The sequence below is a fragment of the Micromys minutus genome, assembly GCF_963924665.1.
Source record: "Micromys minutus genome assembly, chromosome: 3".
NCBI lineage: Eukaryota > Metazoa > Chordata > Mammalia > Rodentia > Muridae > Micromys > Micromys minutus.
Genome location: NC_137972.1, coordinates 1,911,317 through 1,924,356, shown reverse-complemented (window position 1 = coordinate 1,924,356; position 13,040 = coordinate 1,911,317). Strand labels below are relative to the sequence as shown.

At 45.3% G+C, this 13,040-nt stretch overlaps 1 protein-coding gene across 2 annotated transcripts in view; it reads left to right on the top strand.

The window, feature by feature from the left end:
* Positions 1-13,040, top strand: part of CCDC91 (coiled-coil domain containing 91) — a 140,723-nt gene that overhangs the window by 67,785 nt on the left and 59,898 nt on the right. For both annotated transcript variants that reach the window (XM_080914761.1, XM_080914762.1), the window contains one exon: positions 11,874-11,951. In XM_080914761.1, the coding sequence (XP_080770887.1) occupies positions 11,874-11,951 (78 nt within the window). The remainder of the gene's footprint in view (positions 1-11,873; positions 11,952-13,040) is intronic.

The following is a 13,040-nucleotide window of genomic DNA, read 5'->3' as shown; positions in this document are numbered from 1 at the left end:
CACGTGGATCTATCTCGAGAGTCAAAAATAGAAGGGACTGCTGGGACTATTGATGCTGGTCAGCTGGAGCTAAGAAATTAGTAGTAATTAAGAAGAGACCACCATTACTGAGGTGAAATCTTCTGGGGAGTGTTTTCTGAGAGCACAAAGAGGATGTGTTCCAGAGATAGCCAAGGTTGTACCTCATGCTGTGGCTGGACTTGGTAATGTGTAAGAGTCATCTAAGTGGTACTGGTTTTGAAGGCATGAGTAGAGCATGAAGAACAGCTGAGGCTTGACACAGCTGTGAGAAGTCATGGACGGCCACTGGTGAAGGTGCAGCCTCAGTTGCAGTTGATGGCCCAGGACTGAAGGGATCATGCAAAGGAGTTGAGGCTTGGTACCATGAAGAGAGCCTGTGAGCAGCTCTTGGTGAAGCCTAGTTGCCGCAGAAGACCCTATTGTACTGGAGATGCCAGTGCCATGGGATGACCGTCAAGACTAGCCAGAGCGTAGAGGGCAGGGCTCCAGATGTGACCAAGCCCTTTGGAAGATCCCAAAAGCTTTTGTGTGGATCTCAAACATTAGAACAAGAAGCTGTGAGGTTGAAGTTGCCTTGGAGACTCCAATTTGTTCAATAGAGCTGTGGGATATCTGCTGAAGAAAGGTTCTAACAAAGAGCGGAATCAGCCCAGAAGAAGTTTGTTGCAGTCAACAAAGATGAAAAGGGAGTTGTAGATCTGAAGACTGTTTTGACATCAGACACAGATACAGAGTTTGCAGTTTGCCCAGCTGGTTTCCTGTCTTTCTTTGGGGATTACAGTTAAGTAATTGGTTGAATCTCAGAAGGGACTTTGAACTTTGGACTTTTAACATTGTTGAGACTGTGGGGACTTTGGAAGTTGGACTGGATGTATTTTGCATTATGCTGTGTTTAGGCATGGCCCCCATAGACTCATGTGTTTGAACAAGCCTGTGATTGCCAGGAGTAGATTGTGGTAGTTTGAATATGCTTGGCCCAAAGATCGGCACTGTTGGGAGGTGTGGCCTTGTTGGAGCAGGTATGTCACTGTGGGTGTGGGCTTTGAGACCCTAGTCCTGGCTGCCTGGAAGCCAGTTTTCTAGCTGATGATATTGGACTGAACCTCTGAACCTGTAAGCCAGACCCAATTAAATGTTGTCCTTTATAAGATTACCTTGGTCATGATGTCTGTTCACAACAGCAAAACCCAAACTAAGACAAGTGGATATTGGTTTTGTTGGGATCTCCTCCCATCCCCATTCTTCATGTGTGCACTGTCTATCCACACTGCATTTACATGGGCTTCTGGAGATTGGAATGTGATCGTCATACATGTGGTCCCGACACTGAACCCAGTGAGCTGTCTCGCAGGCCCTCACTGGAAATTTGATGAGAGTTTCGAATCAGTCTCTGCTAGGATAGATCCTGTCTCCACTCTGAACTCTCCAGCCTGGAGCTACACATTTCTAGAGTTTGCTTCTTGGAGTTCTGACACTTTTGCCAACTTGTTCCCACACGTTTAAAGATGGTTTCCTTCACTTCCCGTAATGTCAGCCCACTTAGATCTTAGATTTCCTGTTATCATCCTGAAAGGCTAAAAATTATGCTAGCACCTCAGGTTGCTGTTGATTTTGTGCTAAAACTTGTTAACAGACTAAGATCCCTATATCCTCCCTTAGGCAATGGCAACAGTTGCATGTAAGGTTGGGAATGCCTGAGTTCGTGTGCATGGGAGGTTGCCATGTGGACTGCATGTAAGGCCATGAACGCATGGGCTCATGTGCATGAGAGCTTGCTGTGCAGATTACATATAAGGCTGTCAATATGTAAGCTCATGTGCATGGGAGGTTGCCATGCAATTTGTAAAGGTGGCTGAGATGAGCTCCCAGTTGGGGAGAGACCTCAGCAGCAGAGCTTCTGGACCTGAGCTGGATAAAGTTTGTTGTTGAGGTTATGAGCAGCACCCAGTCAGGCCATGCTATGCTCTGTTTGCAAAATAGAGTTGAGTGTGAGGGTACTTTTGGTTTGTCCATTTGGGATCTGGTAGGAGTGGGAACTACTTAGGGGGTCAAATCAGAAGTTGTTAGAGCTGATCAAAGGTGTGCTCCTCTTGCTTTTTAAAAAGACATTTGTTTGGATGGGTTTGAGGGGACTCAGTAGTCAGGGGAATAGGATGTCACCAGCGGTGACATAGAGAATGGTCGAGGTGAGAAGACACAGTGCTAGGCAGAATGTGAATCCAGTCACTTTCAGGAAGGATAGGAAGCTTTGCCTTTTCTTTATGATATTTTTAGGCCTTGTTTCCTGTTCATCATCTCTACCAAATGTATGCTTCTTAACAATAGTGGTTGCTTTCCAACACCATATAGTATATTAACATTGAAATTGGAGAGGTGGAGGGCAGTCAGATAGCAAATTCACGGGAGTCCCAGGTGCTCCCTCTGGGTGGCAGTCACTCTGGGCTGATTTATTGCACACTTCTCAGGCAGTTTGATTCTGACTGATTGTTTCTTCTCTGACTTGAAACTCTTTGTTAGTACTCTGTTGCTCTCAGTGTGACTTCTAGTCCCCTCCTTCATGGTTTGCACAACAGGAGTCGTAGAGTGGCACCTCTGCTTCCCTGCCAGCTATTGTGAAGATGCAGGCTCACATTCTGAAGGCCTTAAAACAGGGCCGACTTCAGGACCTTACAGGCTCTCCTTCCTGCTGTTCTTGTTACATTTTAAGAATCCAACTTCCCTTCTAAGCTGGAAAAGCACTCAGATTTGAAATAGTGGATGCTTTTTGGTTTTATAGTCTCAGAACTTAGCACAGAGAATAATATGAAATGCTCACATGTTGTCATCACTGATTAAAATGACTATCATCTGGGAATATTAAGGAAACATTTGGAAACTGAAGCAGGGGCTGGATCATCCGGGAATACACACACACACACACACACACACACACACACACACAGAGAGAGAGAGAGAGAGAGAGAGAGAGAGAGAGAGAGTCAGTCAGTCAGTCATGCATTGCTTGGCAAAGGGCCCATCTGCAGTTTGTTTCTCTGTTGTGAGATAGGGCCACTGAAATATTTCCTGTTGTTTGAAGGAAGGTGTCTAGTGAGTAGAACAGCAGCAGTTGATGAGCAGGGCACCTTAGAGACTCTGGGCTGTTTTCAGTGCCTGCCCTGGACAGGGCTTAGAGTCTCCTTCCTCCTCTGTGGGTGTGAGATCACTAGTTCAACCCAGAAGCAGTTTCTGAGCAAATTAGGATCGTGTGAGTATTTGGAATATTTCTCTATCTATAGCATTATATAGACGAAATCTTTGTGTGTGTGTGTGTGTGTGTGTGTGTGTGTGTGTGTGTGTCTGTGTGTGTGTCTGTGTGTGTGTTCCTAGATATACAAATAAAATTTGTTAAGGCTCTGCAGTGTTACTGGTATGTATGTTTTTAAGCCTGGCCACTTGCGCTTGGCTCACCAGTTGGTGTGTCCTTCCCAGGGAAGACTATTTTTGTGTCCTTCTCTAACTCATTGGTTGCCTTTTCAGTTTTATTTTACAAACTAAGAATAAGTACCCTTTTAGCTTTCATTTTAAATTGCTCAGTAATAGAATATTTGACTGGAAATAGATGTTTAAAATAAAAGTACCTTATGTAGTTGCAGCTTTTGAATAGAGGTTGCTGAGATAACTCTCAGATCTCAGTGATGATGTTGAGGGGAATTACTTCCCACTAAGCCTGAAGTCACAGTTCATGAGCTGCCGTGGGAATCGGCTGCCTGTTATGTACAAGCCGCTTGTATGGGGCTTCCAGGACCAAGACGTGTAATGGAAGCATCACTACAGGGAGGTGTGTGGATTGGACTTTGCAGCCTTTGTCCCTGGTTGACTTTTCATTTAGAGTACTAGCTTATAGCACTGTGGAGTGAACCTCATTACCACTAAATTTCGCTTCGTGTCACTGGCGGATATGTGGACAACCAGCCTAACCCCGAAGGTGCTCTTTGTAACTAGACTGCTCTCCGTGGCTGTATTGCTCTCAGTATTCAAACAAACAAACAAACAAACAACCTTCTCTGTGGACTTCGGTGCGTTGTGCTCTCTTTTTCTCTTTCTGAGGCAGTACCTGGCTGACCTGACAGCCAGAGAGACCCAGCGCCTTACAGGTGAGTGTCACCACATCAGGCTGCCACGTGCTCAGCTTTGTGTCCTTGCTTCCATATCTCCTTGTCACACTTTGAATTTACATGGGAGACTCATAATGAATAATTAGTGGTGAAGGGACTGTCAGACTTAGTGTCTGTGGACAGTGTGAGTTTGTCACTCCAGCTGCTCAGACGGGAACACTCGCAGGGTGGGACAGCACTCAGACTGTTGCTCTCCTGGGACTCACTTCTTTCCAGTGGGACATGGGTGCCCACATCTCCAGGTATAGGAGTGCTCATGGCTGGTTTTCAGCCTTCACCAAAAGAAAAACAAACTGAATCTGGTTGTTATGGGAAGGTGTCTTCTGAGAAGGTGAGCTTGGCTTCTTGAGTAAGCGAAATACCAAGTGAGCCTGTTCTTTTGGATTCCTCTGAAATGAAGCTTTTGCTTTTGGATCAGAAATTATTTTCAATTAGATGTTGAATTAAATGCATTTTTAAAGATAGTTAATCTAGATTCTTCTGCATTTGTTTAAATGATCAGGAAATAATTCTGAGACAAGTTAGTTAAATATGGATTTTTTCCTTAATTTTGTTTAACTTCCACCATATAAAAAGTGATGAGCTACAGGCCAAACTACATCCTGACCCCAAAGACAGAGAACTGTCTTCAACTCCAGGCCTGTGGTTTCTGAGCTGTCTGTGGTCTCAGGATGAATACCCAGGACGGCGTTTTCTGCAGCCAGCACAGCTGTCCTGACAGGTTCATACAAGGAGAAGAGTCGGGCTGGGCTAACGTTCCTGGAGGCCAGAGAATCTGGAGTGCTGGGCTCTCTGGAAGTGGTGGTGCTGCTGTAGTTTTTTACCATGAATCTTTTAAACAGTGAAAAAGCCAGAACTCTTGAAATACGAACCCTCTTCCCCCTCTTCTGAAGCCCAGGACATTATGGCCGATGATAGTCACAACAAATTAGTCTATTTCTGGAAAGATTCCTCTGTCTGCAGTCGTGGTAACTAGGCCTGCGTGTTATGACAGTACACAGTGCACGGCTAAGCTGTGGTGCAGTCAGCACACTGACAGAAGTGTAAGTAAAGCAGATGTGGAGTGTCCAACAGGGAGCATGTTCGCTTGTGAGGACAGACACACTCAGCTCCTCAGGCAAGGGAAGGGCTGCTCTCGTGACTAGTTTTAGTGAGAACAAGCCCCTGTCCAGAGTGTTTGTCTCAATTTTTACTCAGAAAATGTATCTGTTTTATGATCTTGAACAAAGCTTTTGGAATTCAAAAGCTATTTGTTAACTGTTTTTGATTATTCTTAATAGAAATTGTGTGTATGTGTGTGTGTGTGTGTGTGTGTGTGTGTGTGAGAGAGAGAGAGAGAGAGAGAGAGAGAGAGAGAGAGAGAGAGAGAGGAGAGGAGAGACAGCAGATGCACTTAACCCTCTCGTTTCTTTGGAACATGGTTGAACTTCAGTAAATACTTCTTAGTAGGAACACTGTCTCTGGCCACCACCAATAGAGAAGATATTTTCTTGGTTATACTTGCTCCCCATTTAATGGATATTTTCTTCCCTCGTCTGAAAGCATAGATTCTTTACACATGTAGTATGCTTACGGGTATTTGGTATCAAATGCTATTAGGATTGTGATCTTCCTTCTGTGACAGATTAATGAAATCTCTTTGATTTATGAGTTTCCATTTCTCATCAAAAGCAAAAGGGAGATGATCAGAAAAGCTAGTAAGAGCGTGTCAAGTCTTGCACACGCTGCCTTCACAGCAGCAGCTCTTAGGTTGTACTTCAGCTCTTCAGCCCACGAGCTTCTCACTCTATCCTTACTCACTACTCCATTCTTGTTCAATTTTCCCTTCCCGGCCCTGGTCCAGAGGAGCTGGTATGGCTGCTTCCCCCTCGTGCTGTCCCCTTCCTTTATCCCAGCCTTGGCGCCACCATCCTCTCATTGGAGAATTGAGTGTGGTTTCTAATGTAGTCCTCAGGCTTTGCACTGAAACCAGACTCATGAAGTTCAGAGTTCAAAGGGCTCTGTGCCATGCGGTCTTCCCATGACATCAGCTGCGTGCTCTCCTCCCAGTGTGCTGCCCATGAGACCTGCTTCTGCATATCCTCTCACAGTCTTTAGTTCTATGTAAGTCCACCATGTTTTTGTAAATATGTGCACACACACTCAATGTTCCTCCTTTCTCATAAGTACATGAGCGCCTAGGTGCCCGTCCCTAGTGTGTCCAGCAGCAGGAAGAGCATCTTACTGACTGAGAGGGAGTCACGTGCACCTTGCTCTGAATCTGTGTGTATTAGACATTGTTACTGCTGTGATGACTTTGGGATTCAGTTCTGCCTGTAAGATCTCAACAAGGTAATTACAAACTGCAGTCACAGTCTAAGAAAACAGCATCGGCAGATTCTTTTTCCACTTTTCCTTTTTGATTGGTCAGTTGATTAAGTCATTGCTCTTAGTGCTAGGGATTGAACCCAGAGTCTTTGGCTCTACTCAAGCTGGCTCTGAACTTGTGTTTCTCCTCTTTTGGCCATTGTTCTCCTTGCTGCCTATACTCAGGAGCACTGTGTACAGTAGCTTGCAGGGTGCTGGAGACGCTCTCCTGTGCTTGTTGCTGACTCTGCACACCACTTCCTTGTATTGTGTGGTGTGCAGTGACTTACTTCCAGTTTCCTCTTTCTTCTTGCATTTCACTAAAAACAGCAAGGGGAAAGTAGGCTATGTTAACAAGCCTTTGCTCAGACATATCTTCATAAATATGCATTACCTATGCCTACACCCTGTATCTATACATATATAATGTATGTAGTGTATGCATGTGGTATGTATGTCTGTATGTATATGCAGACACATCACTTGTAAATTCTAATTTCTGCTTAGTAGTAGATGGCAAAATGCCTGTGGCTCTGGCAGAAGTCACCTTTGACTCATTGCTCTCTGTGCCTTCCCAGAGCCACTGTTAGCATTCACATGTACACTAGTATTTTACGGCTGTTCTAAATCAATTTATTCTCTCATATACTACATCCTAATCACAGTTTCTCCTCCCTCTTCCCCCCTCCACTCCTCTGTTCCCTTCAGAAAAGGGCAGCTCTCCCAGGGATATCAAGCAAACATGGCATACCAAGTTGCAATAAGGCCCCACCTCACATTAAACCTGGAAGAAGCAACTCAGCAGAAAAGGTTCTCAAAGCAGGCAAAAGAGTCAGAATCCACCCTCCTACCCCTGCTCCCTCTGTTAGGACACACGCACACACACACACACGCACACACACGCACAGCTATAACATATATTCAGGAGAGGCTAGACCCATGCTCACTGATAGTTGATTCTTGTTGGTGTCCTTGACCCTTTCAATCCCCAGACCCAGAGAGGCTATGTAAACTGGGGGCCGGGGGGCTCCTGGATTTCCCTGGGAGGAGGAACTGGATTACTGCCAGTGCTTTGGGCCTGGGGTTAGGACTAAGACAGGAGGGATCAGGTCAGGGAGGATAAGAGAGCAAGAGTGCTGGGCAGGACAACTGAAATCCGGGGTGGGGGGCTATTCAGGGCCACGCTAGAAACAGTACAGAGGAAACTCCTGAGAATCTGTTAGGGTGCTAGCAATGGGGTACTGAAAGAGCTGTCTCCTATAATCAGGCTAGACTCCAGTGGAGGGATTGGGACACCAACTCAGCCAGAAAACCTCCAGTGTACAATTCATCCTACTTACAAGATGTGCTGGGGAAAAGGTAGCACAGAAACTGTAGGAGTGGCCAACCAGCGACTGGTCCAGCTTGAGACCCACGTCATGTGAGGGACCCCACCCCTGACACTGCCTGGAGGGCAGAAACCAGAGGCCAGATGGCTCAGAGACCTAGGATAGAACCACACATGCCTGGCAAAACAAAAAAAGGTAACGTAAATGACTCCTGATGATGCTCTGCTCTACCGATAGACAGGAGCCTGGCACAAGGGCTGTCAGAGAGGCTCCCTCCAGCAGCTGATGGAAACAGATGCAGGGACCCATGGCCACACATTAGGTGGAGCTCAGGAGCCCGCTTAAAATGTGGCTTTTTCCACTGTGATCTTTGCTCCTTCAGATCTCTTAGTTTGCCTTATGGAAATGTCTGTTTTCCAACACAGACTTCTTCAGAGAGGCACCGGGTCCACAGGTCACATTCTCCCAGCCCCCGCCCATGCTGTCATTCTGAAGCCCCCCCTCTGTCTTGCTGAAGGCTCCTTGTGAGGGTGGTGCTGTGTATTGATTGCGTAGCCACAGTGTCAACACCTCCTACTTCTCTTCACGTCCTTTGAGTCTGGCGTTGCTGCCTTAAGCTCCTCCCCTTTCCCTTGCAAGGATCTCAGCATCACATCTGACCATTATCCAGGCATAGTTGCAGTGGCACACACAGGAGTGGTAACTTGAACCGTATCTTTGGAGGTGTGGTCACTTCAGATCCCTATGGACGTCAGTGATGGGATTTTGGAGTACTGAAATCCATGAGGTCAGATGATGACATTGTGGGCAGAAACCAAGGCATTAAGTAATGTTTCTTGCTCAGCTTTTTCACATTGAACAGTGTTACTATTTGGACAAATTGTCCTGAGATGCTTCTGTCACTGGGATTAAAGCACAGCAGGCTTTCTGAATGTATTAGTCCCTGGAGCAGCCATACACATTACAGCATTAGAGAGAAGTTTGCATCCTTGATGATTAGAATGCTGTTTTAGGTGTGTATGTGTGTATATGTATGTATATGTGCATATGTGTGTATGTATATATGCATGCACATGTATGTATGTATATATGCGTGCACATGTGTATACGTGCACATGTATGTATATGCATGTATAGGGAAGAGCTTGATGTGTAATGTTTTCCTAAATCACACTTTGTTTTGATTTTTGAGGCTGATTGTCCAGCAAGCCCCAGCTTAGGACTGTGGGACCAACCACTCCAGCACAACCAGGTTGTAATGGGCACTTAGGCTTCTACAACCGACATTTACCATTGAGCCACCCTTCACTGCCTGGGAGTTATTGCTCCGCTGTTGGTTGGCTAAACACTACCCTCTGATGCTCAGTAGGAAGGACGGGACGTCACTCTTCAGCACAGGGTGCAGCTCTCCCTGGATGGTGGTGGCTGTTGAACTCCTTCCCCTTCAGGTTCACCTCCTCTTCTCCCTCCCCTCCCCCTTCATTTCTCCCCTCATTTTCCTACTATATTTTCTTCTTTTCTTGTTTTTCATCTCCATTTTTCCTGTTTGGCTTAAATTAGCTCTAAGCATGTCTTCCCAAGGTTAGCACCAGAAATGGTGATAACTCGATGCCCAGGGCCTTCACAGGCTGCCTGGTCCTCATGGGGTGGATCTGTTCATACCTCAGATCTGGCCTGCAGGTGAGCAGACCAGCCTCTGTGCTTCAGGAAGGAGACAGAGGCACCATCCAACGGCCTCTTGGATGAACTCCATGGGAGTGGATGCTTTACCTGCATCCCTCACTTGTTAAAGTACTAACTGCTGTTCACTGTGGTTTAGACATGGCTGTGAGGTTACCATGTCTAAGTGAAGTCCTTTGTAAGCTGGCGTGGAGAAAATGAGCCACTTCTGTGCTGTGAGCAGAGCTGTTCAGCTGTACAACATTGTCTTTTATTTGTTAGAGTTTTGGAGGAATCTGCTTTATTTTCTTCCTTTTGGTCAGCAGGACTCAGCAAGACCCCTCTAAGCTTGCTGATATAATATATGCAGTGTGTGGTGGTAGCCATTAGTAGACAAGGCCGTTTGGTCAGATGAATCCTGGGAGATTTTTGTTGCCTTAGCAGTCTTCCTAAGGTCACATTCTTAAGAGCTGTGACAGCTTTGCTTCTCTCTTACAATCACTTGTAGCCTGACTCTCATATCCGCCATTGCTCGACATTTGACATTCCTCTTAAAACAATGAGATTTCAAGACAATGGGAAGATTCCCAGGTGTTCTACTCCATGTTTAACTCAATGCTAAGTGTATCAAAAACCAGAAGTGCCAAACACCTTACTGCCTTTGCCTACATTCTCTGCAAGGAGTATGGAGCCCTTTGGGCTCAGCCAGATTTGTCAGAAGGAAGCTGGGTACGGTGGCTCAAGCCTGAATTCCAGCACTTGCCAGGCAAAGGTAGGCTTGCTGTGAGCTTAAAACTGGTCTGGTAGACTACATAGTGAGTTCTAGCTCACCTTAGGCTGCAGGGAGAGACCTGTGTGAAAACAAAGACCCTGAGCGAGCTGTCTTGTATCACAACTAGTGAGAAGCATGTAGGTAGTGGGGCATCATATCTCTTTGCTTGGACAAGTAGCACATGTGTGACAACATGGGCATCCCATGCTATGGTTTACAGTAGCCCAGCCTGGGTTAGTCCCAAGACCATAGTAGGCCAACCTGGGTAGTCCCAAGACCATAGTAGGCCAGCTTGGGTAGTCCCATAGACCATAGTAGGCCAGCCTGGGTAGTCCCACAGACCATAGTAGGCCAGCCTGAGTAGTCCCACAGACCATAGTAGGCCAGCCTCCTCAGAGCCCTGGGCTCTATCTACCCTGCTGCTTTTGTTTAGGTCTCTTGCTGTGATCCTTTACTTTTGGGTTGTCTGAAGCTATAAGCACTGCCCTCTCCAGCTGGGTTGATTAGTTGTTTTGACCTGTGGCTTCAGAGATGGTGCTGGTAAAGCCTGAAATCGGGAAATTGCTTCAATCAGATGACATCAGTAAAGTGGGGCTAATTCTAGACTGAATCTTGCAAAAGAATTTGGAAGGCAAGATAATCTGTTACATTATCTTAGGTAGAATGTCATGTGTGATTGGCACACAGTTTGTTTTCTTATTCCTTACCAACCTGTCAGTCAAAGGATGGCTCTGCACCATCTGTGTGGCTAAGGGTGTCTGGCTCTGCCTGGATTAATTAGAAGGGATTCATAGGAGTTTTAGTAGGACTGGCAGTGGCAAAGTATAGGAGTGTGGACTGAAAAGTAGTTTATAGCTTGGGTGTTGAAGAGTGAGCCTTCCCTGAATCACTCCAGTAGATATGTAAATGCTGCTGCAGCTGGAACAGCTCTTCATTTGCATGTATATTTATTCAGTAGCTTTTTCTTTGAATCTCCATTGCATCTGCCTTGGAAACAGAGTGGCTACCTGACTGTGGGATTTGGGCTGAAGTGCTGAGTGCAGCACAATGCTGCACTGTGGCTCTGACTCCATCCAGATGCCCGGCACTTACTTGCATTGCAGTATTTTTAGCCACAAATGAACTTTAAAAGGTAGGTGTTTCAGGGTTGCTACGCATGATCACAGTGTCTTATACTCTTCAGAAAAGATAATGGAAGACATAAGAGTCCATGTATCATTGAGCTTTATGCAGAAAACAAACCTGTTTATTGAGGAACAACACTCAGATACTACCATTTATTTTGTACCTTAGTGACAATGAGTCTCATTATTCAGTCTTGATTTGCCTGCCATTCACTGTGTAGACCTGACTGGCTTCAAACTCACAGAGATCTGCCTCACAAAAGCCTCCTTGCCTTTAAGGTTGATCATGCTTTAGCCAGACTGCTTTCTTAACCACAAACAGAACAAGCCAACAAACCTAGGTCTTGATGTCACCTATAGACTTAATGTTCAGACACCACAAGGCATATAGAGGAGTCATCAGTTTATTGCTATTGTGGAACAAACGTAAAGAAAAAAGTATAGATTGGATTTCTTTCTTCCCTTTCAGGAAAAGCATAAACAAGAATTGGAAGACATGAGGAAGGCTGGGCACGAGGCGCTGAGCATTATAGTGGATGAGTACAAGGTAGGCTCAGGAGGTTTGCTGACGACGCAAACCCCAGGGCGAGGGAAAGCTTGCCTCAGGCACGTGGAACCATTCACAGGTCCCAGGCCTTGTGTGCATTTCTGTGTGTGTCAGCCTTCTTCACTGCCACAGATGGTGGTTCAACACATCCTCTGGGGAATGGGGGGTTCAGCCCTCTGGGAAGAAGGCTCGGGGTTCTGGTTCTTGACACCTTGCTTTGCACCCAAGATAAAGCTAGATAGTAGATGAACCCTGTACAACAGACATGTCTGCCCTACAGCAGCCCCGGGGGGTTAAAAGAAATGACATGTTCCCAGGGACTTACTTCTTCCAACTGGGTACTGCCTCCAAGTTGCTACTGTTCCCCCAAATACCAAGAGGTTAGAACCACCATAATCTGTCATTTTCAGAAGGTCAAGTCATATGACACCAAGATTTTAGCATACAAGCCTTTGTGGGATAGTTAAGCTCCAAACCCCAAACTTTATTTTAGTGAATAATCAACTGAGAGGAGGAAATGGTGATTGGTTACAAAGCTATGCTAACTATTATATTTTTGAGACTCTGAAAATACTTGAGATTATCAGCAGGTGAAGTCTAGTGTACAAGATTATATAATTACCATATTTATCTTCACCTGTCATGTGCTGTCTGCATTTTTATAGGAAAATCTTAAGGTGTTAAATAAAATTTAAAAACCTATTTTTTTATTTTTAAAATTGGCTAAATAGATTTGTATATATTTAAGTAGTAACAGATTATAGTAACATCATAGCCGTGATATATGGTAAAATTGGTGTGGAATTTACTAAAAGTTAGTCATAGATCTCCTAACATTGGAGTTACAGATTTCTGTGAACCGTCACATGGAAGCTGGGAATTGAACCCAGGACCTCTGTAAGAGCAACTAGTGCTCTTAACTACTGAGCCGTCTCTCCAGCCCCACAGCTTCCTTTTTCAACAGACATGTTGGTATTATTCTAACACTGGTAGTGAGATTGAAATCATATGCATTTCTGTAATATTCTCAGCAAATGGCTGAGCTACTCATGTGTCTGCTTGTCTGCCGTTGACATGGTTCAACATCTA